Source organism: Mustela nigripes, chromosome 4 (genome assembly GCF_022355385.1).
Source record: "Mustela nigripes isolate SB6536 chromosome 4, MUSNIG.SB6536, whole genome shotgun sequence".
Classification (NCBI taxonomy): Eukaryota; Metazoa; Chordata; class Mammalia; order Carnivora; family Mustelidae; genus Mustela; species Mustela nigripes.
Window position 1 is genome coordinate 51,576,607 of NC_081560.1, and position 23,322 is coordinate 51,599,928.

The 23,322-nt window shown below is 36.4% G+C and overlaps 1 protein-coding gene across 2 annotated transcripts in view; it reads right to left on the minus strand.

The window, feature by feature from the left end:
* The window catches only part of STK31 (serine/threonine kinase 31), an 89,722-nt gene that overhangs the window by 61,111 nt on the left and 5,289 nt on the right, over window positions 1–23,322 (minus strand). For both annotated transcript variants that reach the window (XM_059395686.1, XM_059395684.1), the window contains exons 4-8: window positions 18,613–18,711; window positions 13,584–13,658; window positions 11,949–12,107; window positions 5,786–6,144; window positions 4,679–4,853 (exon numbers count right to left, since the gene is read on the minus strand). In XM_059395686.1, coding sequence (XP_059251669.1) covers window positions 4,679–4,853; window positions 5,786–6,144; window positions 11,949–12,107; window positions 13,584–13,658; window positions 18,613–18,711 — 867 coding nt within the window. The remainder of the gene's footprint in view (window positions 1–4,678; window positions 4,854–5,785; window positions 6,145–11,948; window positions 12,108–13,583; window positions 13,659–18,612; window positions 18,712–23,322) is intronic.

Sequence of the window (23,322 nt, forward strand, 5' to 3'; positions counted from 1 at the left end):
TCACTCGGCATCAGGGAAATACAAATCAAAACCACAATGCGATATCACCTCACACCAGTCAGAATGGCTAAAATTAACAAGTCAGGAAATGACAGATGCTGGCAAGGATGCGGAGAAAGGGGAACCCTCCTACACTGTTGGTGGGAATGCAAGCTGGTGCAGCCATTCTGGAAAACAACCTGGAGGTTCTTCAAAAAGTTGAAAATAGAGCTACCTTACAACCCAGCAACTGCACTATTGGGTATTTACCCTAAAGATACAAACGTAGTGATCCGAAGGGGCACGTGCACCCAAATGTTTGTAGCAGCAATGTCCACAATAACCAAACTATGGAAAGAACCTAGATGTCCAAATACAGATGAATGGATAAAGAAAATGTGGTATATATCTACAATGAAGGACTATGCAGCCATCAAAAGAAATGAAATCTTGGGTGCCTGGGTGGCTCAGTGGGTTAAGCCGCTGCCTTTGGCTCAGGTCATGATCTCGGGGTCCTGGGATCGAGTCCAGCATCGGGCTCTCTGCTCAGCAGGGAGCCTGCTTCCCTCTCTCTCTCTCTGCCTGCCTCTCCGTCTACTTGTGATTTCTCTCTGTCAAATAAATAAATAAAATCTTAAAAAAAAAAAAAAAAAAGAGGGGCGCCTGGGTGGCTCAGTGGGTTAAGCCGCTGCCTTCGGCTCAGGTCATGATCTCAGGGTCCTGGGATTGAGTCCCACATCAGGCTCTCTGCTCAGCAGGGAGCCTGCTTCCTCCTCTCTCTCTCTCTCTCTGCCTGCCTCTCTGCCTACTTGTGATCCCTCTCTGTCAAATAAATAAATAAAATCTTTAAAAAAAAAATTTTTTTTTTAAAAAAAAGAAAAAGAAAAAGAAATGAAATCTTGCCATTTGCAACGATGTGGATGGAACTAGAGGGTATTATGCTTAGCGAAATAAGTCAATTGGAAAAAGACAACTATCATACAATCTCCCTGATATGAGGAAGTGGAGATGCAATGTTGGGGGTCTGGAGGGTAGGAAAGAATAAATGAAACAAGATGGGATTGGGAGGGAGACAAAAGATAAGAGATTCTTAATGTCACAAAACAAACTGAGGAGGACTGGGGGGAGTGGGGAGGGAGAGGGTGGTGGGGTTATGGATACTGGGGAGAGTATGTGCTACGGTGAATGTTGTTAAGTGTGTAAACCTGGTGATTCACAGATCTGTAACCCTGGGGCTAATAATACATTATATATTTATAAAGAAAGAAAGAAAGAAAGAAAGAAAGAAAGAAAGTAAGTTAAGGTCACAGGACAAACTACTACCCCCAAAACTGGAGAGACTGGGAACCAAAAGCCATTCACAACTTACAAGGAACAGCAACCTCTGAGGGAACCAGTCTCAAATAGGTAAACCTCAACTTCAAATGACAACACTGAAGACTTAATGTGAACAACTCAGTTAAAAACTCCAGGCAGACCCGGTCACCAGGATGCCTTCAGTTTTATGAGTTTTACCCCCAGGATCTCTACCATGTTCTCACACAGAAATAAAAGAGAAAAATCCCCTCCAGCTTCCAAAAGGGAAAGGGGGAAAGGAAACATTTTACACCAGAGTATTCTATTCTTAACAAGATCTAACCTCAGGGAAACTATATATTTTTTAAGATTTTATTTATTTATTTGACAGAAAGAGAGAGAGAGAAAGAGAGGGTGTGCACATAAGCAAAGGCAGAAAGGGAGAATATATACTAAAAGACAAAAAAAAAACCCACACTTGGAAGAGACAAATCAAGAATCAGACTCAGACAGGGCATGGATAGATGCTCAAACTGTCAGACCAGAAATTTTAAACATGACATGATTAATATGCTAAGGGCTCTAGTATGTAAGTAAGTAGACAGCATGCAAGAACAGAAAGACAATGAGAGATCAAAAACACTAGAGCAGAGATGAACACGTTTGATGCACTTATCAGTAGATGGGATATGGCTGAGGAAAGAATCTCTAATCCAAGTTACATGAATGTATATACCCACTAAAAGACCCATACAAAAATATTCACAATGGCTTTACTCTTAACAACTAAAAACCAGAAACAAACACCCTAAATACAAACTGTGGTATATTGCTACAATGGACTACTACTCAGTAATAAAAATGAACAAACATAATATACACAACATAAATAAATGTCACAACAATTGTGTTCAGTGAATGAAGCCAGACACAAAAGAACACGTATCAGAGGATTCCTTTTATGAAATACAGGACCAGGAAAACTAAACTATGGTGATATAAATCAGAATAGTGGTTGCCTTGAGTGGGAGGAAAAGTGGTTAGACTGTCGGGAGGCAACAAGGAACTTTCTGAAGTGGAAATGAGCATTTTATATCTTGAGTAGGTAAAGTAGATGGCCTGTGATCCATTTATACTCTTCACAGAAGAGGACAGGGGAATACCCCCAGAGACAAAAATAAAAGGCAGGTGACTAATCTCCTTATGAACTAGACCTTAAAGAAACAGATTGTATTCTAAGAAGAGACCTTCTCTGAAATGCCCATCCTTAGGAGGATGTCCCCAGATAAAAGGTTAGTTATGGGGCGCCTGGATAGCTCAGTCAGTTAAATAACCAGACTCTTGATTTTGGCTCAGGACATGATCTCAGAGTTGTGAGACTGGGCTCGGTGCTCAGCAGGGAGTCTTCTTGGATTCTCCCCTCTCCCTCCGCTTCTCACCTCTCCCCCAGCCTAGAGCACGGTCTCCCTCTCTCTCTAAAATAAATAAATAAATCTTTAAAAATACAAACAAGAGGTTATAATGGACAGTACCCAGATTTATAGATTTATGAGGCAGAGCTCCCTGGAGAATGCCACCTATGGATTTAAAGGCTGAAAATCGAGTTCAATTATCAATGATCAATGATTTAATCAATCTGACCTAATAAAAGCTTCATTTAAAACAAAACATAACGCAAAAAAACAAAACCCTCCAAATAAGTAGGTTTGGGGGAGCTTCCAGATTGGTGAACAAATCCATGTATTGGTAGAGTGGTAGGCTAAGATACCCCCAGTTCCCCTACTCCACCTTTCACTCCCATCATAACTTCCTCTATGCATCTCTTCCTTTTATTTCGTTGTTCCTGCATTATATCCTTTATAATAAAATTGTAATCATAAGTATAGCACTTTCCTGAGTTCTTGAGTTGTTTTAGTGGATTACTGAACAAGGTAGTAGGGATCATAGGAGCTCTCAAATTTACAGGCAGAAGTGTAGGTAGCCTGGGAACCTGATGGTGGCTGGAATCTGAACTGGAAGAAGTCTTATGGGACTGAGTCCTTAATTTGTGGGGTCTGTGCCAACTCCTGGTATTTAGTATCACAAATAAATTGTGGGACATCCAGTTGGTAATGGTGCACTGGAGAACAGTGTTAGGGTGGCACATTTAGGGTAAGAAAAAACTCACACATTTGAAAAAGAGACAATATTCTTGGTGGGGGGGGGGGGTAAATGCCCTGAATCCAAGCAACCTTGAGAGCTAACTACCATAAAAGGAAATATATGCAGATAAAGGAGCCTCTTAAGCAACACAAGGATGCAGATTAAGAAATTTAAGAGATTTATCATCCAAAATGCAATGCACAAGCCTAAACTAGGATCCCAACTGGAAGAAGCTAAGGGGCAATCATAGAACAATCCAGGAAATCTGAACGCTGGATATTAAAAGATATTAAGGAATTACTGTTAATTTTTAAATATGAATAATATTACAGTTGTCTTTTTCAAAGTTATATTCTAGTAGAGGCAGACACTAACTAAAACATATACAGTAGAGTATTATCAATGGGATTTGTTTTAAAATAACTCTGGGGCACCAGGGTGGCTTAACTGGTTAAGAGTGTGCCTTCAGCTCAGATCATGATCCTAGGGTCCTGGAATTAAGCCCTGCATCAGGCTCTCTACTCAGTGGGGAGTCTGCTTCTCCCACCCCTCTGCCCCTGCTCATGTGCACACGCGCGCTCTCTCTCTCTCTCTCACTCTCTCTCTCTCAAACAAATAAATAAATAAATATCTTAAAATAAAATAACTCAGGAGGTATAGTTTTTTTGTTTTGTTTTTTTTTCTAAAGACTGCCCTTGTGTCTAGTAATTGTAAAAACCAGGTGATGAACACACTAGGTTAATTATTCAACTCTCTCTCCTTCTGCAATGTATGAAATTTCCCACAGTTAAAAGCTTTTAAAAGAGGGGCGCCTGGGTGGCTCAGTGGGTTAAACCTCTGCCTTTGGCTCAGGTCATGATCTCAGGGTCCTGGAATCAAGCCCCGCATTGGGCTCTCTGCTCAGTGGGGAGCCTGCTTCCCCCTCTCTCTCTCTGCCTGCCTCTCTGCCTACTTGTGATCTCTCTCTGTCAAATAAACAAATAAAACCTTTAAAAAAAAAAAAAAGCTTTTAAAAGAACATAAAAGGAAATGTAAATGAGAGATTATTAATCTTTCAAACATTCAAAGAAATCCAAAGATGATTAGTTTGGAGTATAAGAAAAAATTTCATCTGTAAACAAATATAAAGGAGAAAAGAGGGAGGATGGGAGAGAAAGGGAAGAAAACAAAAAGTGCCAGCAAATTAAACAAAGAAGAGCAGATGAGTATACAGATCACCCAGATGGTCATTCTTTACCTTATACCAGTGAACATACCATACCTGCAGCTCCTGGGCAGTCTGTTCTACTTTGGATTGTAGAGCTTTATAACTTTCAAGAAGAACCTCCTTCTCATTTTTAAGCCTTTCATTTTCTTCAATCAGTTTCTGGTCCTGCTTAATTTTTGCCAGGCTGACATTAGATCCTAAATTAAAGTCTCCAATAGTCAAATTTTCCCTATTAAAAACAAATTCACTTATTTTAAAAACCAAACTCTGTTAAGAGTGACAGAGATCATAAATCTAAATGAAATCATCGTGAGAATATATCTTAAGTTAATTTTGAAAACTAATTTAAAATCTTTATCTAGTTCAACATTTAAAAATATTTTAATGCAAACTAGTTTTCATAAAATTATACTTCAAAAACAATGCTGCCAACACTCAAATATATTCCGACTTATAGCAGTATCAACTCCAGCAAATACAGTAAAAAGGATTCATTATCAGTTTCTTCCAATTTCTCCTCCCCATGAACTCCACTCTATTTGACAAGTTTTGTTTCTACAATCCCAAAAACAGCTACATAACCCAAGACATGGCATCATGGCTTGGATCATGACACAGAAGTTTATAAATGGTTTGGTACTTAGAAACATTATACATGGCTTTCTGCTTCAAACTTATAATTCAAGATTTTCTAAAAAGTGAATTCCCTTTATAATAATCAAGTTATCACAGGAAGTTATCACAGGAAGAACAAAGAGTTTCTCTTTTGTTAAAAAGGAAAGTTAATTCCCTATAACTCATTAAAATATTCTTAAAGCAATAGGAAAACTTCAAAGTTTATCTGAAATTCTGGCTGTGCCTGAATAATTCAGATTTAGGAGTATTTTATATTTTTGGTAAACATATTCAGAAGAATTAATATGAAGAGCTGGCATGTGAACTTTAAATAACAGGAATAATTTTTCTTTCAAAATGGCTCCTATGAAAAATTCCTACAAAAGCTGAGAGGAATACACATTTAAGAAAAATAGAAATGAGTATCATCCCTCAAAATCCTGACATAGATGAGGATTCCAAAAACATAAAGCTTGACTTCTACTATGACAAGAGCTTTACCAAGAATTAGAAACTAGTTGACTGAAAACCCCACGACAGTCTTACTTTGGAAATGTCACATGATTTCCTGCATCATTTTCATTCTTCGAGTCAAGAGTCATCCTCCCACTTAAGCGCCCCTTTGGCCGGGTGAAGGCTGACTGGTTTGATCTATGGCCCCATGAGGGAATAGGGCTTTTGAGGTTCCTGAGGACAAGCTGACCATGATCTGATTTTTTTTCCTCACAGGTGTTACTGCTGGAAGTGAGTTTGCTTTTCTCTGCAAATCCTTTCTTAGCCACCTCCTCCCCTATATCCACACTGCCATACTCAGCCTGAGCAATAACTGTTCCATCTTGATAGGTTGCTTTAATTCTCATTTTTATCTCCTTTTCAAAAATCAAGCTCCCCAAAAAGGTTCTGCCCTAAGAAAGATGGGGGAGGAAAAAAGATGTAAACCAACGACGCCAACATGTCCTTCTTCACTTATTTTTTTTCTACCCAGTTTTCAAACAATCATACTTCTTCATTCGAAAACTCTTACCTTGTTATTGGCTATAAGCAAATATACTCCTCCATGTGTATGAATATATTCTAATTACACATTTAGAGGAGAAATCTTCTTTTCCAGAAGTAGAGTTAATACCTGTATAGGCAGCCATATCCATAAATTTTAAAATGTGTACCAATTAAATACCCTAGAATAACTGTTTTAAACCAAGCAGAAAGTGTTGACCATTTTTGGTCCCAATGAAATGAAATTGTGTCTTAAGGAGTACAGCACATAGAAATTAATTCTGGTATCTAAAAAAAGCACTCAAATTCAACAAAACTTTACAAATAGCTTTATAGGAGCACTGGGATGGCTCAGTTGGTTAAGCATCTGCCTTCAGATCAGATCATGATCCCAGGTTCCTGGGATTAAGCCCCATGTTGGGCTCCCTGCTCAGTGGGGAGCCTGCTTCTCAGTCTCCTGCTTGTGCTTGTTCTGTGTGTGTGTGTGTGTGTGTGTGTGTGTATCAAATACATAAATAAAATCTTTTAAAAATAAATAAATAAAAATAGTTTTACAGGCAGAATTAGGTACTCTGGTTAGGGGCACCTGGCTGGCTCTTGAGCTCAAGAGTTTTTGGTTTGAGCCCATGCTAGGGGCTTAAAAACAAAATCCTAAAAAAAAAAAAAAAAAAAAAAAAAGAGGTACTCTGGTTTTATAGTAAGAAAGGATCAGAAGAGGAAAAAAACAAGCAGGAAACAATACCAATGATAATCCAGGTACTAAGAGCATAAAGACCAAACTAGGGGTGCCTGGGTGGCTCAGTCAGTTAAGTGTCCACCTTTGGCTCAGATCATGATCCCAGCATCCTGGGATCCAGCCCCATGAGCCCCACAGCAGTCTCCCTACTTAGCCTACTTCTCCCTCTCCCTCTACCCCTTCCTACCCATGCTTAAGTTCTCTCTCTCTGTCTCTCAAATAAATATTTTTTTTAAAGAGACCAAACTAAAAATTAGCAAATACACAAGCTGACCACATTTAAATAAAAAAGAGGAGGAAGAAAGGGAAGAGGGAAAAAAGAGGATAAAGAAAAAAATTTCAAAGTCCAAAGAAGAGGAGGAGGAAGAACAGACAGAAAAAAAAAATTCAAGGTCCAAGAAACTAAATAACATTGGTAAGGAGTAATTATATTCTCTTTTTTTAACTACACAGTATTATAAAGTGTAGAAATGAGACTTATGTTAAAGCTCTTAACTTTTTCTATGCCATGGGCTCCTTTAATCGGGCTGGTAAAACTTTTAGAATTCTTCTCAGAAAAATGCTTTTTAAATGCATAAAATAGGGGTGCCTGAGTGGCTCAGTCAGTTAAGCATCTGCCTTCATTTAGCTCAGGTCATGATCTCAGGGTCCTGGAATGGAGCCCCGCATCAGCTCCTTGCTCAATGGGTAGCCTAGTTCTCCCTCTCCCTCTGCCCCTCCCAACTCCTTGCTTGTGTTCTAAGAAATGAACAAAAAACTTAAATAAATAAATGAAATGAAAAATACATAGAATTACAAAGAAAATTATTTCACTGTGATACATTTTAACCCCAAGTTAAGAACCCCTGGACCTAGAAGGGTACATCTGTAAGAGCAGAAGGCAAACTGTAAATGCTCATCATTAACCATTCAAAAATATATATATTTTTTTAATCCACAAACCAAAATGACATAGTATTTTAAGTTTACAAAAACACGGGCTTTATAAATCTTTCAAGTCATAAAATTCTTAAACACACACATCTTAAACACATGAGAGGCTTGAATTTACCAAGAATACCAATACAGATAGTAAAGATGGTTCAGAAGGCATCACCAACAAATGAGATCAAGCAAGCAAAACTAACAAATTCAAAATATAATTCATAAAAATAGATCAGATTAAGATTTTGATCAATCAGAATCTGGTTTTGGGTTAACCTCTTTCAAACAAAAACCTTTGGTTTCAACTGATGTGACATTGTTGGGGTTTGGGAGCAAACCATCAAGAAAGAACTTCTGAGGTGTCTTCAGTGCAAAAAATGGTTTATTAAAGCACAGGGACAAGATATGTGGGCAGAAAGAACTGCACTGGGGTCATGAGGAGTGGCCCATTTTATACTTTCAAATTGGGAGAGGGGTCAGGGAAAGCGGAAGTGTCTAAGGATTTGGAAGCAAAGTTTCCAGGACCTTGAGGGGCTAGCTGTTGTCAGGAAAAGGTTATTTGCTACTGTCTAGTAAAAACTTAGTCAGGAGACCCTTCAGATGTCTATCAGTGTGCCATACTCTTGGAGGATGACTGCTAACATATATCTTGGGAAGAACAGGTGGGTAGAGATAAAGGAAGTTTCCAAAGGAATTTTTACATGTTAAAGGAGACTTGCAGGACTTTGGAGGTCAGACTAATAACATGGAGGCAGCTGAGTTCCTAGAAGGACACTCTGCCTGTGTCAAGGACTTGTCAATGGCTGTAAATTTTAAAGAAATTTAATTTTTTTCCTTTGCCTTTGTTCACACCATCACCTTTATGCTGAAAATCTATCTAAAATCAAGTACAACTTCTACTCCTAACCAATGTTAATAGAAATAACAATGTCTGAAAATTATTGCTGGAATATATAAAATTATTAATATTTTGAGAAACTCTGTCTTTGGGCAACATATGGATTTAGATGGAAATAATCTACTTTCTACAAGAGTTCTAATTACCTAAAGCTGAATGCACTAAAGGTATACTACTCCTTGCTTAAAATGTTATGCAAAAATCTAATATTTAAGACTGTTCCCTGAAGTCAAATTCCATTTAAGTTATGATCACCAATCACATTTAGTTGTTCAACATAATTCTCCCTGAATTATACAGAATCAGAAAAACAAAATCTTAAACTTGGAATAAAATCTAAGTTCTCTTAAATTCTAATTAACAAAAAGAATGACCAAGTACATGGGTTTTTTAATAATTATACTTTACCATAAAAATATATATTCTAGGGGTGCCTAGGTGGCTCAGTGGGTTAAAGGGTCTGCCTTCAGCTCAGGTACTGATCTCAAGGTCCTGGGATTGAACCCCACTTCGGGCTCTCTGCTCAGCAGGGAGTCTGCTTCCTCCTTTCTCTTTGCCTGCCTCTCTACCTACTTGTGATCTCTGTCTGTCAAATAAATTAATAAAATCTTTAAAAGTGTATATATATATATATTCTATATATTCTTTTCTTAAATGTCAAATATTTAATTTTTATGTTGAGAAATATATTATAGTTCTCATTAAATCTTGCATGCCAGAAAGAGAGATCTATTTATTTTTAAAATATAGGTATTTAAAAGGCTTAAATAAGATTTATCTTTAAAATAAATCTGATCACTGTCTTAGAACACAGAGCCTTCAATGATTAAAAAATGATGATGCTGGGTGCCTGGATGGGTTAAGCCTCTGCCTTCGGCTCAGGGCATGGTCCCAGGGTCCTTGGATTGAGCCCCTCATCCGGGCTCTCTGCTCAGCGGGGAGACTGCTTCCCCCTCCCCCTCTGCCTGCTTCTGCGCCTACTTGTGATCTCTCTCTTTCTCTGTCAAATAAATAAAAATAAAATCTTTTTTTTTTTTTAAATGATGATGCCATTTTTCTAAGACATATCTCATTGTGTTTCCCAAACTGGTAAGCTTTATTCAAAACCAAGAAAGCTTCACTTGCTTGCTATTTTAGTCTACCTAATCTTATCTGGATATATTAGAAAACAAGCTAAAATGTCTTTAATCTGTTAAACCCAAATTCCAATCTCTAGTCTCATTCCCTGATTCTACATAAAATTTTTACAATAAGGAATGCGTTTAGGTCATAAATCTTCATGTGACCTTCAGCATTTGTAACCACTATTCAGAGTATCAATTTCAACTGTGCTATAACATGGGTATGAAAGTGTTGGTTTAAAATGTACTGAAGGTATTTTAGTGCCTAGGTCACCCTCTGAGAGTGTCTGTCTCTCTTTTAAGCTAAATCCCTACTATTCATTCATTTGTTCAAATGCTAGATAAACTGGATGCTCATTTAACACCTAACAGGCAAGACTGAGGAGATCCAGAATAGAAAAATGAGTAAAATATTGTCTCTACTAAAAGTCTTATCTCTATAAGCTCACTATCTTGTGGGGAAGGGAAAAAAATGCAATTCTACATGCCTTATACACTGAATGACTGAAACAGCTACAAGGGAATGGATGGTGGGTATTAGCGAAGACTTTATATAGGAAATTATATTTAAGCCTTGAGCTGAGAATTAATGGCTACATGGGCTTCCTAAGCAGAGACATTCAAGAATAACTATTTTTTCCAGAAAATATTCAGTTTGCTAACAGTCTTTTTACTGAACTTAAGCATGCAAATACAAATAATACCACCTGTAAAGAATCTATGAAAATTAAAAAACATTCCCAATAACTAAAGGTCACTCCTCAGTTCCAAAACTAACTTTTAAAAATGACCTTTTATTCTTGATTCATACTCGTTTCAATCAACATAAATTTTATATCATCTTACCATGAGAAGAGCAACAGACTTGAGTTCCAGCCCTTACTCAGCAGTAATTACCTTTATTACTTTAAATAATTAGTCATCTAATTGTTCTAGACCCAATTTCTTTATTTATAAAAAAACAAGGTGAGAGCAGGGGAATTCTAAGGTCAGTAAATTTAACATTCTAGGGTTCTAGGCATACAAGAAATTTAAAACAATCCTCTACCTTGGTCAAAACATCTAGATTAATAAAAAAAACTTCAGATTTTAAACCAGAAATTTAGGGATATAATTTTACAATAATAGCTATGCTTTACTCTATACTTATGAAGGTCTAAGTCCTAAGTACAGAAATGTTTCTTATAGGTAATTAAACTGCAGACAAAACTACACCGAACTTCCAAGATTCTCAAAACAAAACAAACAGAAAAGAGGCAAATATGTTTCTGAATTTTACCATTCCACAGTTATTGATTAAATCATTTTTTCACATAAGTCATTTGAGTTGCTAAATAAAAAAATACAAATCTGATTACTTATCAATAATATCTCAATAGCATTAACACCCACCAAAAGAAAATCATTATCGCACAGGAGATTTAAAAGGAGGTAGAATTCCCATAAGACTACCCGTAAAATTATCAGATGGTGCAGAATTAGGTTACTAATCCAAAATTTAATAGAAAGGGATACAAACTCGAATCTAGATAATAGAACATCATTGAAAACTATGACACCAAACAGTTTGAACCCTTGCCAAAATGCTAAAAATCTGATAAATTCACAACTCCACTAATTTCAGTTTTGTGATATTTATTGCCAGGGCTAGATTAAAGATCACCATACTCTCTCAAAACCAAAAGATAACAATAATTATATTTATCATTTTTTCCATCATAAGAGGCTCTTCTAAGATTTTATATGAGAAGAAATTATTTACACTTATTATGCAAATACATACACACATGCAACTCTGATCACGAATGTTTACCTAGCAAAGATGAGCACAAATAATTACTTTTGAACCATTATGTAACTCATATTTTTAAATTATTACATAATTACTTTTAATTATTCTACAATTCATATTTTTCACTAATTTATACAGGCTTTTATATTAAAGAAGATCAGCAAAATTTAAGTACATTTATATTTTGTTTCAAACACAGAGCTTCACTTCCATTAACAAAAATATTTAAGTCTGTGACTTGCCTGATCAAACTGGGTAACTTCTTGGCCAGAAGGAATGTGTAGTCCCCAAAGCCTGTATTTTTTGGCAACACTAGAAAATTGCAGATCCAAAGGAATCTCAACTATATCAGATCGATTTAGAATTTCGGTATTTCCATAGTCAATGTATCTCACCAGACACTGGGAAAAAAATGAGACAAATACTAACACAGAATTTAGATTAAACATCTCCAAGGAAACCATCCATTTACTGCCTTCTGTTAATTACCGTAATTACCTCAGGGCATTTTACCGCAAATTGACAAAATGTATTTAGAAACAAGACCTCCAACAATATTCTCAAAATAAAGAAAATCCATGGTCCATGAGATCCCAGTAATCACTGTTTGGTACTAGTTAACTAGTTACCAACAGTACTATTTCCAATAGTACCATTTCTCATTATGGTTTGTTTTTTTTTCAAACAGCTGGTATTTAAATAAACAAAAATCTATGAAGCTAATGGCCTCTCCTATCTTGAATGTTAAAATCAATCAACATTCCTAAATTCAAATTGGAAACAGTAAAATTTGAAAACAATGTCAAAATTATCAAACTTCCTTGGGTAAAATTAAACCCAACCCAAGTGTTAAATCTAGGAAATGAATCAAGGTTACCCTCACCTTCAGCTCTGTATCTATTTGGAAATCAAAAAGAAAAGAAGATTATCCCAACATCAAAAGCCATCTTGCTCCTTAATTTAAAAAAGTTAAAGTCAAGGCAAAAGCCAACACAATATATCATCTTCAGTTGTCAAATTGTGAGGAAAACGTCTAATTAAGGAGGATCTATTTCACTAAGATAAACCATTACCTTGGACAGTAATAAATCATGGATTTTTTTTAAAAAGTTATTCTGAGCGTTACTCGAATTACTTTATCTCACCATCTCCTTATTACCCTAAGAAAAAATATCTTTAAAATATACACACATGAGAAAATATTTTAAGTCCTATAAAGCAGATATAGGAACAAAACAGTAAAGGAAAGCCTACAGAGATGCTTTTACACAGCCTGCTATATACAATTGCCATCAGGTACTCAGAATCTTATCTCCACAAATTCCCTTAAAATCTCCCTCATGTTCTTAATGTAAAAACTCAAATAGCTAAACACAAAGAAAATTCATCACATTTAACCAAAGTATGAAAAGCAACAAGTCAATCTTCATTAACCATATGCAAACCAACTAAGCAAAAGATAGAAAGGACTTTTAAGGATAGATCAAATGTTCTTTTCCCACTCAATTTTAAAAGGATCAACTTTTAAAAGTTACTTAGCAAAAACCAAACATGATGACGAAGAACTACTGGTCAGCAAACATAATCTACAAATTATATCATCTACTCTTGGACAATCTGCGGTGATTATATGACAACTTCAATTCAGAAGAATATTCCTGAATCTGACCTGGATTTTTTAAATTAATTCATATTTTTTCTGTTCGCCAGGGGGAAAAACATGATTAATCAATTTATAAGTTCAATTGAACCAGATCTTATTACTACTATGTATAAGCAATGAAGAGCTAAATAAGCATCAATTCTTGGACCCAAAATAATCATTACTCAGGGCAAAAAACAAAACAAAACAAAAAAAATTGAACACTTGTTCCTGCCTTTTCATCATTGATGATTTTCAGTACTTTGCATCTGTACCAACATTTATCTTCAGAAAATAATCCGCCATAAATCTATAAAGAGAAAAAGAAATATTAGTTAGCATTTTAATAATTCAAAGCACACTAAGTAGATCAGAATAATGGTTATCATTTATTAAGCACTTATTATTTGACAATAAGCATTTTATATATAATAACTTATTTTATTATCACAACCATATGAGGCAGATACATTGTTTTCACCATTTATACACCCAAAGACATAAGCCAGTAAGCAACAGAACCAGGATACAAAGTCAGGCAATCTGACTTTAGAGTCCATAATGCAATTCTGCCTTCCCACCAGAACCAAAAAAAAAAAAAAAAGAGGAAAAGACATAAAAATAAAATTCAAAAAAAAAAGGATAAGCATCAAAGTCTTAAAATCATGCTGCTTTAATGTCTAAAAACATAAATAGTACAATTAGTTATTCTTAAAATATAAACATGCCAAGTACATGACACTTCAGTCTGATTCTCAACCATGTGTGATCCATGTGTCCTACCAGACAAGAAAGATTTTTATACTTTTTACTTTATATATAAAGGCTCTGTTATTAAATGAATAAAATTAAATTTGATAATATCCTTAATACTGAATTTTCATTTGTTTATATTTTAATTATGTTTAATTTTAAAAACAAAGGAAAATTTCAATTTCTCAACCTCAGCACTATTGGTATTTTGAGACAGGATAATTCTTTGGCAGGGAAATGGGGTGGAGGCTCTCTGTGTCCTGTGCACTATAAGATAATTAGCACCATCCCCCCAGGCCTCTACGTACAAGATGCCAATAACACCCTCTCCAGTTGTGGCAACCAAAAATGTCTCTAGACATCGCCAAATATCACCTGGGGGTGAGAGTGGAGGATACAAATCACCCTAGGTTGATAACAACTTTAAATCATACATTCTCAGTGGGGGAAATGTTATTCCCAAGGAATGAAAACTGGTTCAGGAGTGGGGTATGTCTTCAATATTACAATGGTTTGTATCCCTTCAAAGTTCAAACCTAACTGACAACATAAACAGATATATAGGATATTTGTGGTGGTAATAAATCTTGAGGGGAGAAGAACCATTAGGGGAAAAAATGCCTTAAAAAGGCATAACCAAAGACTGAGGAACACTGCTTTAAGAGAAGTATAAAAATTACTTTTAGGTGTATCACTTGAGGTAGGACAAATTCAGAGATTCTGAAGCAAAAGACATACATATATTAAATATAAAAATCCTCAACTCCCCAAAGCAACCAAGTACAAATCAATTCAGACACACAATGGATATCTAACAAAGCAAATGTTACAAAGGATATGTGTGTTCAATTAGCACTTAACTCTGGTTCCCTCAGCTAACACTCAACAACTGGAGGCTAAGAGAGGGCACAAATAGCATGGTACACTCTCCCAACCATCTAACTACATTTTTCAGCAAGCAAAAAGTTTCAGTAGCAAAACAGCTGATAATCAACAGCCCTAATCAATTTCAGACTCTGCAAAAGGTCACATTACCTTTAGTTAAGACTTTGTAATAATACATCAATAAATTTAACAATTCAATATAAGACAAGTGACAGAAATGGGATATAACTGCAACCCTGTCTAGGCAGGGGTGGGGATACTTAGAAATCCAGAAATAGAGCTGGCACTCAACAAAGTTGAAGAATCTGAAGCTCCTGACTCTGTTAGAATGAATAAATCACAACCATTAAAATACAAGTCTATCCCAAAGAGATTTGTCTTTAAAACACAGAGGAGGGGGCACCTGGGTGGCTCAGTGGGTTAAGCCTCTACCTTCAGCTCAGGTCATGGTCTCAGGGTCCTGAGATCGAGCCCCACACTGGGATCTCTCCTCAACAGGGAGCCTGCTTCCTGTTGGGCTGGCAGGAAGGGGGCTACCAAAGATGGCGAAAGTTCCCGCCACAAGACCTGAGCTCGGACAGGAGAACAAAGGCCCAAGCAGGAATCTGAGACCCCCGCCCTGGGCTCCTGTGGACCAATGGGATCCCGATGAGCAGGCGGGATATCCAAATAAGGGAAACTTCCAAAAGACCCCTGAGCTTCCTCCGAGACCCCTTAAAAGCCCCCTCCTCCCTGCCTTGGGTGTGACTTCCGCCACTCTGCTTTCCAGAGTGGCGGAACCTCGCCCGAGGGTGCCCACCTCCTCCCTGCGCAACTTTCCTGGCTCCCCTTCTCCTGAGCCCTGAAACTTCGCCGGAGAGCGTTTTTAATAAATCTTGCCTTGCACCCACTTTGCCTGGTGTTGTGTTTATCTCGCCGGAAAAAACTTTACACTTCCTTCGCCTCTCTGCCTACTTGTGATCTCTCTATCAAATAAATAAATAAAATCTTTTTTTAAAAATTTTTAAAAAATAAAAGTAAAAAGGGCACCTGGGTGGCTCAGGGGATTAAGCCTCTGCCTTGGGCTCAGGTCATGATCCCAGGGTCTCAGGATCGAGCCCCGCATCAGGCTCTCTGCTCAGCAGGGAGCCTGCTTCCTCCTTTCTCTCTGCCTTCCTCTCTGACTACTTGTGATCTCTGTCTGTCAAATAAATAAATAAAATCTTTTTAAAAAAATAAATAAAAATAAAATAAAACAGAGAGGGGCTCCTGTATGGCTCAGTCAGTTAAGTGCCTGCCTTCAGCTCAGGTCATGATCCCAGGGGAACCAGGGATTGAGTTCCACATCGGGCTCCCGGCTCAGCAGGGAGTCTGCCTTGCCTCTCCCTCTCTGTCCATGCTCTCTCTCTCTCTCTCTCTCTCTCTCTCTGTCTCTCACAGGTAAATAAATAAAATCTTAAAAAAAAAAAAAAGTAAATAAAAACACAGGCATAACTATATATTCAATCCAATTGTCCTTGGTCTCAATCTTTTCCCCTCACAGCTCCACTATTTATAGCCCATTACCCGCCTACATGATGAGAGTAAGAGAACCAGTCAATCCCTGGAAAATTTTCAAACTATAATGCATTCATAAGTAACCAGAGGTGGCTGAGTAATCATTTATAATAATAAATCCATTATTGAAACTAGCTTGAAATTTTTGTAAAGCAAGTATTTTGTACTTAAAAGAGGAAAAGTGGGTATATCTTAATTTCTAACCCTACTAACCACAATTAGAGGCTACAAAGATGTTTTTAAAAACCCTATAAATTTACAAATTACACTCCCTTATCCATTCTAATGTTCAATGCTAAGCTACATTCTTTCCTTCTAATTTCTTCTTTTCACACATTTTTATATAAGCCATTGGGGTTTTAATTACTTTAAAATAAAACCAATAAAAGCACATTATTAAAAGAAAATCAAAGTGCATCAAAAAGGTAAAGAGTAAGAAAGACTTCCTTCCCAATAAATACTCTTTAACATGGATCTCCTGAAAATAATTTTACATTTACATTAATTTTACATATATGTTAAGATATATTTGTTCATCTTACTATTTTAACCACATATCAAAATATAAGATCTAGCCCTTTCATTTAAATAACCAGAGCTGGGAAGCCTGAGGGGGTTGACCATCTGCCTTCTGCTCATGTCATGACCGTGGGGTCCTGGGACAGAGCCCCACATTGGACTCCCTGCTTAGCAGGGTGGTCTGCTTCTCCCTCTCCTTCTGCCCCTCCCCAGCTCGTGCTTGAATGCTCTTTCTCGCTCTCTCGTTCTCAAAAAAATAAATGAATCTTTTTAAAATAAGTAAATAGGGGCGCCTGGGTGGCTCTGTGGGTTAAGGCCTCTGCCTTCAGCTCCCAGGGTCCTGGCATTAAGCCCTGCTTTGGGCTCTCTGCTCAGCAGGGAGCCTGCTTTCCTTCCTCTCTCTCTGCCTGCCTCTCTGCCTACTTGTGATCTCTGTCAAATAAATAAAACAAAATCTTTAAAAAAAATTTTTTAAGTAAATAAAAAAAATAAAATAAAGTAAATAAACAGAGCTTTGAGATGGGTAATGCAAACAAGACATTCATGGCACAATATTTAAAAAGGCACTCTGAGGTATGCCTTAGAATGCCTCCTTAAATTTTAATTTAAATTTAAAATTAAAATTTAATCCCCATCACTATCCTCATCACTATCATCCTTTGCTGGTAAGAATGAAAACTGGTTCAATACTTTGCCACACTATTTGGCCAGTATAACCGAAGTATAACATGCCTACTGTATGACTTAGCAATTCTACTCCTAGATATATACTACAAAGAATTAGGTTAATACATCCAACAAAAGGCTGTATAAGTGTTTCATAGTAGCTTAATTCACAGCAGCCAAAAACTGCAAACAATCCAAATGTTCATCGAAGGACAATAAACTGTGGTGTAGTTACACAATGAAATCTGCATAGCTTAAAAAAGAACAAACTACCAATACACCAATACACACAATAATATGGAAGAATCTCAGAAATTCTGTTGAACTAAAGAAACCAGATACACACAAAAGAATAAATACTGCATGATTTAAGAACAGGCAAGTGAAAATATGGTGACAAGAGTCAGACTAATAATTAACTCTTGTAGAAGAACTACTGACCAAGGATTGACTGAGAAAAAGCCTGCAGGAATTTTCCAGGAAGATGAAACGGTATCTCGATCTGGGTAGTGATTATATAGATGCATTCATATGTAAAAATAATGAAGCTGTACAGCTAAGACACAAACACATTACTGTACTTAAGTTATATCTCAATTTTAAAAAAAAGAGAAAAAGATCATCAAACTCATCTCCATAAAGATTATGTTTACAGATTTTTTTTTTTGTCAATCAGTATCAAAGGCAAGGATTATCTTGTTCACCACTATATACTCACTACTTACCACAGTACCTGGTCCATAAGTATTTTTGAAAGAATAAATTTACTATGACTACAGTTTACGTAAGTTCTAAAAATTTGCCTCTTCTTCTCAAATACATCAAAAATTCCAACGGTTATAAAATCTAAGACATAAGAAAGCTATCAAGAGAGATGGAATAATTATATCCAAGAATAGGCTCACCTTCTTTGGATCAAGATTCCCAAAAACTGAATTGGCATGGGGACAAACTTCAGACAATGAGCAACCAATCTTCACAATATCGTTATTTCTATTAATACTCTGGAAGAAAGAGTAACTACATTTTAAGACTTAGTAAATTATTATCTGACAGTGTTATATAATTGAAAGTTCTATTAGCATAATACTTAAAAGATTTTGAACATTAGAAATTAAATCAAATTCTTGGACCAGTGTTTTCATAATTCAAATGAGTTCTTTATAAGAAAATTTTTACTTTGCAGTGAGTTCAAATTACTTGGAATTCAAAATAAGTTACCAAATACTATTAAATCACAAGAGGAGGTAAATTCAAACAATTATCTCTGGATTGTACTTTAGATCAAATTCTAATTGCTCAAAATAGACAGCATATTTTAGTCAAATGACCTAAGTCTTCTCATATATTTTTTATTGTATAAAGAAAACAGATGTAAAAAAATTCAAAATGTATATAATCCTCTATACACAAATAAGACAAACTAGTTAGTAAATTCATTTCTCATGGGTATAGGCTAACAATTTTGAAACTCCTATAGGTGTACACTAGGATTAAACAAATACCACAGATAATGAAAGCAGGGAGAAAGAAATTACAAAAAAGGGGAGAAGGCTAGTATGAAACTACACGGTCAGATTCCAATTGGACGGCATTTGTATTAACTCACAGTACGCATGTTTGTGTGTATAATATATGCATATATGAAAGGAAGACACACAAACAGATGTGTATATGTCTAAGTTTTTAGACATATATATTTCCCAGATCTGTCTGCTGAGAGGGCCTAGAAACAATGACACTCCAGTAGCAATAAGCACATCCAGTGCCCTATTATTGATTTCTAAATACCATTCTCCAATAAAAGTAATCAGAGTTCCTTGGAGAGCAGTAGTTTTCAGGACCAGGACAGGGAAATAAAAGATGATCCTGGAACTCCTGGTGGTACCAGAAAGTAAGGAAATGCTCAAGAAAGAAACGGAGACATGTTTAAAGGGCACAGGAGCCAATGTGAACATCTCTTGATGCCCAAAACTAGAACAATTCAAACAACAAAATAGTGATAGTACTGGATTATAACCCATTGAATAAATAGCCATGAGTCCATATTAATTTCAGTAATTTAATAAATGAATGGAGAAGATATAGTTCTTCCTTAAAGAGGAATTCCAATTAATAAATGCAGAAGGAATGAGAGAAAATCTTTAGGAAAAGACCACAGTAATAAATAATAAAATTCGTGGATGAAAAGTTGAGGAAAAATAAGATAATTTCAATATATCTCCCTCTAAAACATTTATTAATTACAAAAAGAAGAGTAACTTTAAAGTGAAGAAACCCAGGAGTGCCTGGGTGGCTCAGTGGGTTAAAGCCTCTGCCTTCAGCTCAGGTCATGATCTCAGGGTCCTGGGATCGAGCCCTGCATCGCATTGGGGTTTTCCGCTCATGGGGAAGCCTGCTTCCCCCCTCCGCTCTCTCTACCTGCCTCTCTGCCTACTTGTGATCTCTGTCTGTCAAATAAATAAATAAAATCTTTTAAAAAAATAATAATAATAAAGTGAAGAATCCCAGCAGTGAGCACCTTAATCAAGTGAAGCAAGCTCAGTATTATCAAATGATGTACCAAGATCATGAATCCCCAATATGATACACTAACAAGGACACAGTAACACTTCTATAGTATTACTGCCAATCCACTTATAAAAAACCATAGTGATATTCTATAAAGTAACTGACCATGGGCGCCTGGGTGGCTCAGTGGGTTGAGCCGCTGCCTTTGGCTCGGGTCATGATCTCAGGGTCCTGGGATCGAGTCCCACATCGGGCTCTCTGCTCAGCAGGGAGCCTGCTTCCTCCTCTCTCTTTCTCTGCCTGCCTCTCTGCCTACTTGTGATATCTCTCTGTCAAATAAATAAATAAAATCTTTAAAAAAAAAAAAAAAAAAAGTAACTGACCACTACTCATCAAAAATGTCAAAGTCATGAAGGACAAGGATAAATAAAAGAACTATCAAAAGCCAGAGGAGACTAAAAATACATAACAATGAAATACAATGTAGAATCCTGGAGCAGAAAAAAGGCAATGAAAAAAAGTGCTGAAATTTGATTAAGAGCTGCAGTTAATAGCACGATACCAGTGTTAATTTCCTGGCTTTGATAACTGTATTATGGTTATGTAAAATGTTAGCAGTAAGTGAAGCTAGATAAGAATATAAAGAGAGGGGCACCTGGGTGGCTCAGTGGGTTAAGCCGCTGCCTTCGGCTCAGGTCATGATCTTAGAGTCCTGGGATCGAGTCCCGCATCGGGCTCTCTGCTCAGCAGGGAGCCTGCTTCCCTCTCTCTCTCTCTGCCTGCCTCTCTGTCTACTTGTGATCTCTCTCTGTCAAATAAATAAATAAAATCTTTAAAAAAAAAAGAATATAAAGAGAGACTGTACTAACAAAACAACTAACAGACATGTGGAAAAAATGCTTAACATCACTTGGCATTGTGGAAATACAAATCAAAACTACAATGGGATACCATCTCACACCAGTCAGGTGGCAAGAGTTAACAACTCAGGAAATGACAAATGTTGACAAGGATGCAGAAAAAAGGAAACCCTCTTACACTGTTGGTAGGAATGCAAACTGGTGTAGCCACTCTGGAAAACAGTATGGAATTTCCTCAGAAAGTTAAAAATAGAACTACCCTATGATCCAGCAATTGCATTATGAGGTATTTACCCAAAGGATACAAAAATATAGATTCAATCTATACAAAAACATAGATTTTTACTGTTTATAACAGTAATGTCACAAAAGACAAAATATGGAAAGAGCCCAGGTGTCCATCAACAGATGAATGGATAAAATTATATATGTGACTATATAATGTACATATATATGTATAAAGGTATACATACACACACACACACACAAGAATATTACTCAGCCATCAAAAAAATGAAATACAGCCACCTGCCATGACATGTATGGAACTAGAAGGTATTATGCTTACCAACATTGGTCAGAGAAAAACAAACAACAGTATGATTTCACTCAGATAAGGAATTTAAGAAACAAAATAGATGTACATAGAAGAAGGGAAAGAAAAATAAAATAAGATAAAAACAGAGAAGGAAGCAAACCATAAGAAGCTCTTAATCTCAGGAAACAAACTGAGGGTTGCTGGAGGGGAGAGGGTTGAGATAACTGAGTGATGGGCATATCACATGATGTACATGAGATCACATGAGAGCATATGATATAATTAGCACTGGGTATTATTATATAAGATTGATGAATCACTGAACTCTATCTCTGAAACTAATAACACATTATATGTTAACTAAACTGAATTTAAATTAAATTTTTTTAAAAAGAAAAACTGTATTAATTTTACATCCTTCAAGTCTAAAGTTATTCCCAAATAATTAAGTATATTTATATAATCTTAAAAATATATCAGCAAAATATTGAGTAAGGCTAGAAAGAACATTATCTCTGATGACTGAAAAGAAACTCTGAAAGAGCCATTCCAAAGAATGATGATGAGTATCAGTATCACTACAGAGTAAAAAAGGGAACTGACTTTAAACTGATCCAAAGCACATTACAGGCAGTCTTTGTGAGTAAAGCCCCAGAATTAAACCTCTAAAGTTCAGAATACACCAAAATACTCTGCATTAAATCTTATAGTTATCTGGACTGAAATAAAGGGAAGCTCCTTCTTTCAAATAAAGGTGAAGGTCAAACACTTAAGATTCCCTTATTTATTTATTTATTCCTTTATTCCTTTATTTATTTATTCCTTTCGATTGGAATTTGTTACTCATCCCACTGGGCCTACCAAAAATTCTGCAGCATACTCATATAAGTGGTTTACAGGGCAGAAATTCATAGTGGCAGAAAGGCAGAGAATATACATGAGCAGATCTTCATCTTGATCTGCTTTCACATATCTGTAAATCTATTTACTCTTTATTTATACCCATTCCAACTCCAATCAAATTTTACAATTTGTGCATCTACCTTCAGCTCAGGTCATGATCCCAGGGTCCTGGAATGGAGCCCCAAGTCCGCTGGGCCCCCGCTTAGTAGGGAACCAGCTTCTCCCTCTGCTGCTCCCCAATTTGCGCTCTCTCCCTCCTTCTCTCTCAAGTAAATAAAAAATTTTTACACTTCGCTTCTTGAAATCATTCATGTGAATGCCATTAGTAGTTTTAACCCTTAATATTTTCAGCCATTTATGAAATGTTTCCTAACTTCTTAACATGTTAAATTTCTATAAGGCCTCAATTTCATGGCTGAAATCACAGGTTGGCAAATTTTGGCCTCTACTACTTGATTTCGTAAATAAAGTTTTAATGGATCACAGCTCCATCGATATGTTTATGTACTATCATATAGATGCCTTTGCACTATAGGAGCAGAGTTGAACAGTTGCTATAGACTATATGGCCCATTATTGTTAAAATATTTACTATCTCATCTTTTACAGGAAAAGTTTGCTGATTCCTGGTTTAAATAATAGCTCCAAATTCAATCAATAGCTTCACGTAATGGTCAATTGAAATCAAAGCCTACAGTTGCACTGACCAAATACAACAGCAAAAATCCATTTTAAATGTAGCTGGTCTGGGGCATGCCTCTGTGGCTCAGTGGCCTAAGCCTCTGCCTTCAGCTCAGGTCATG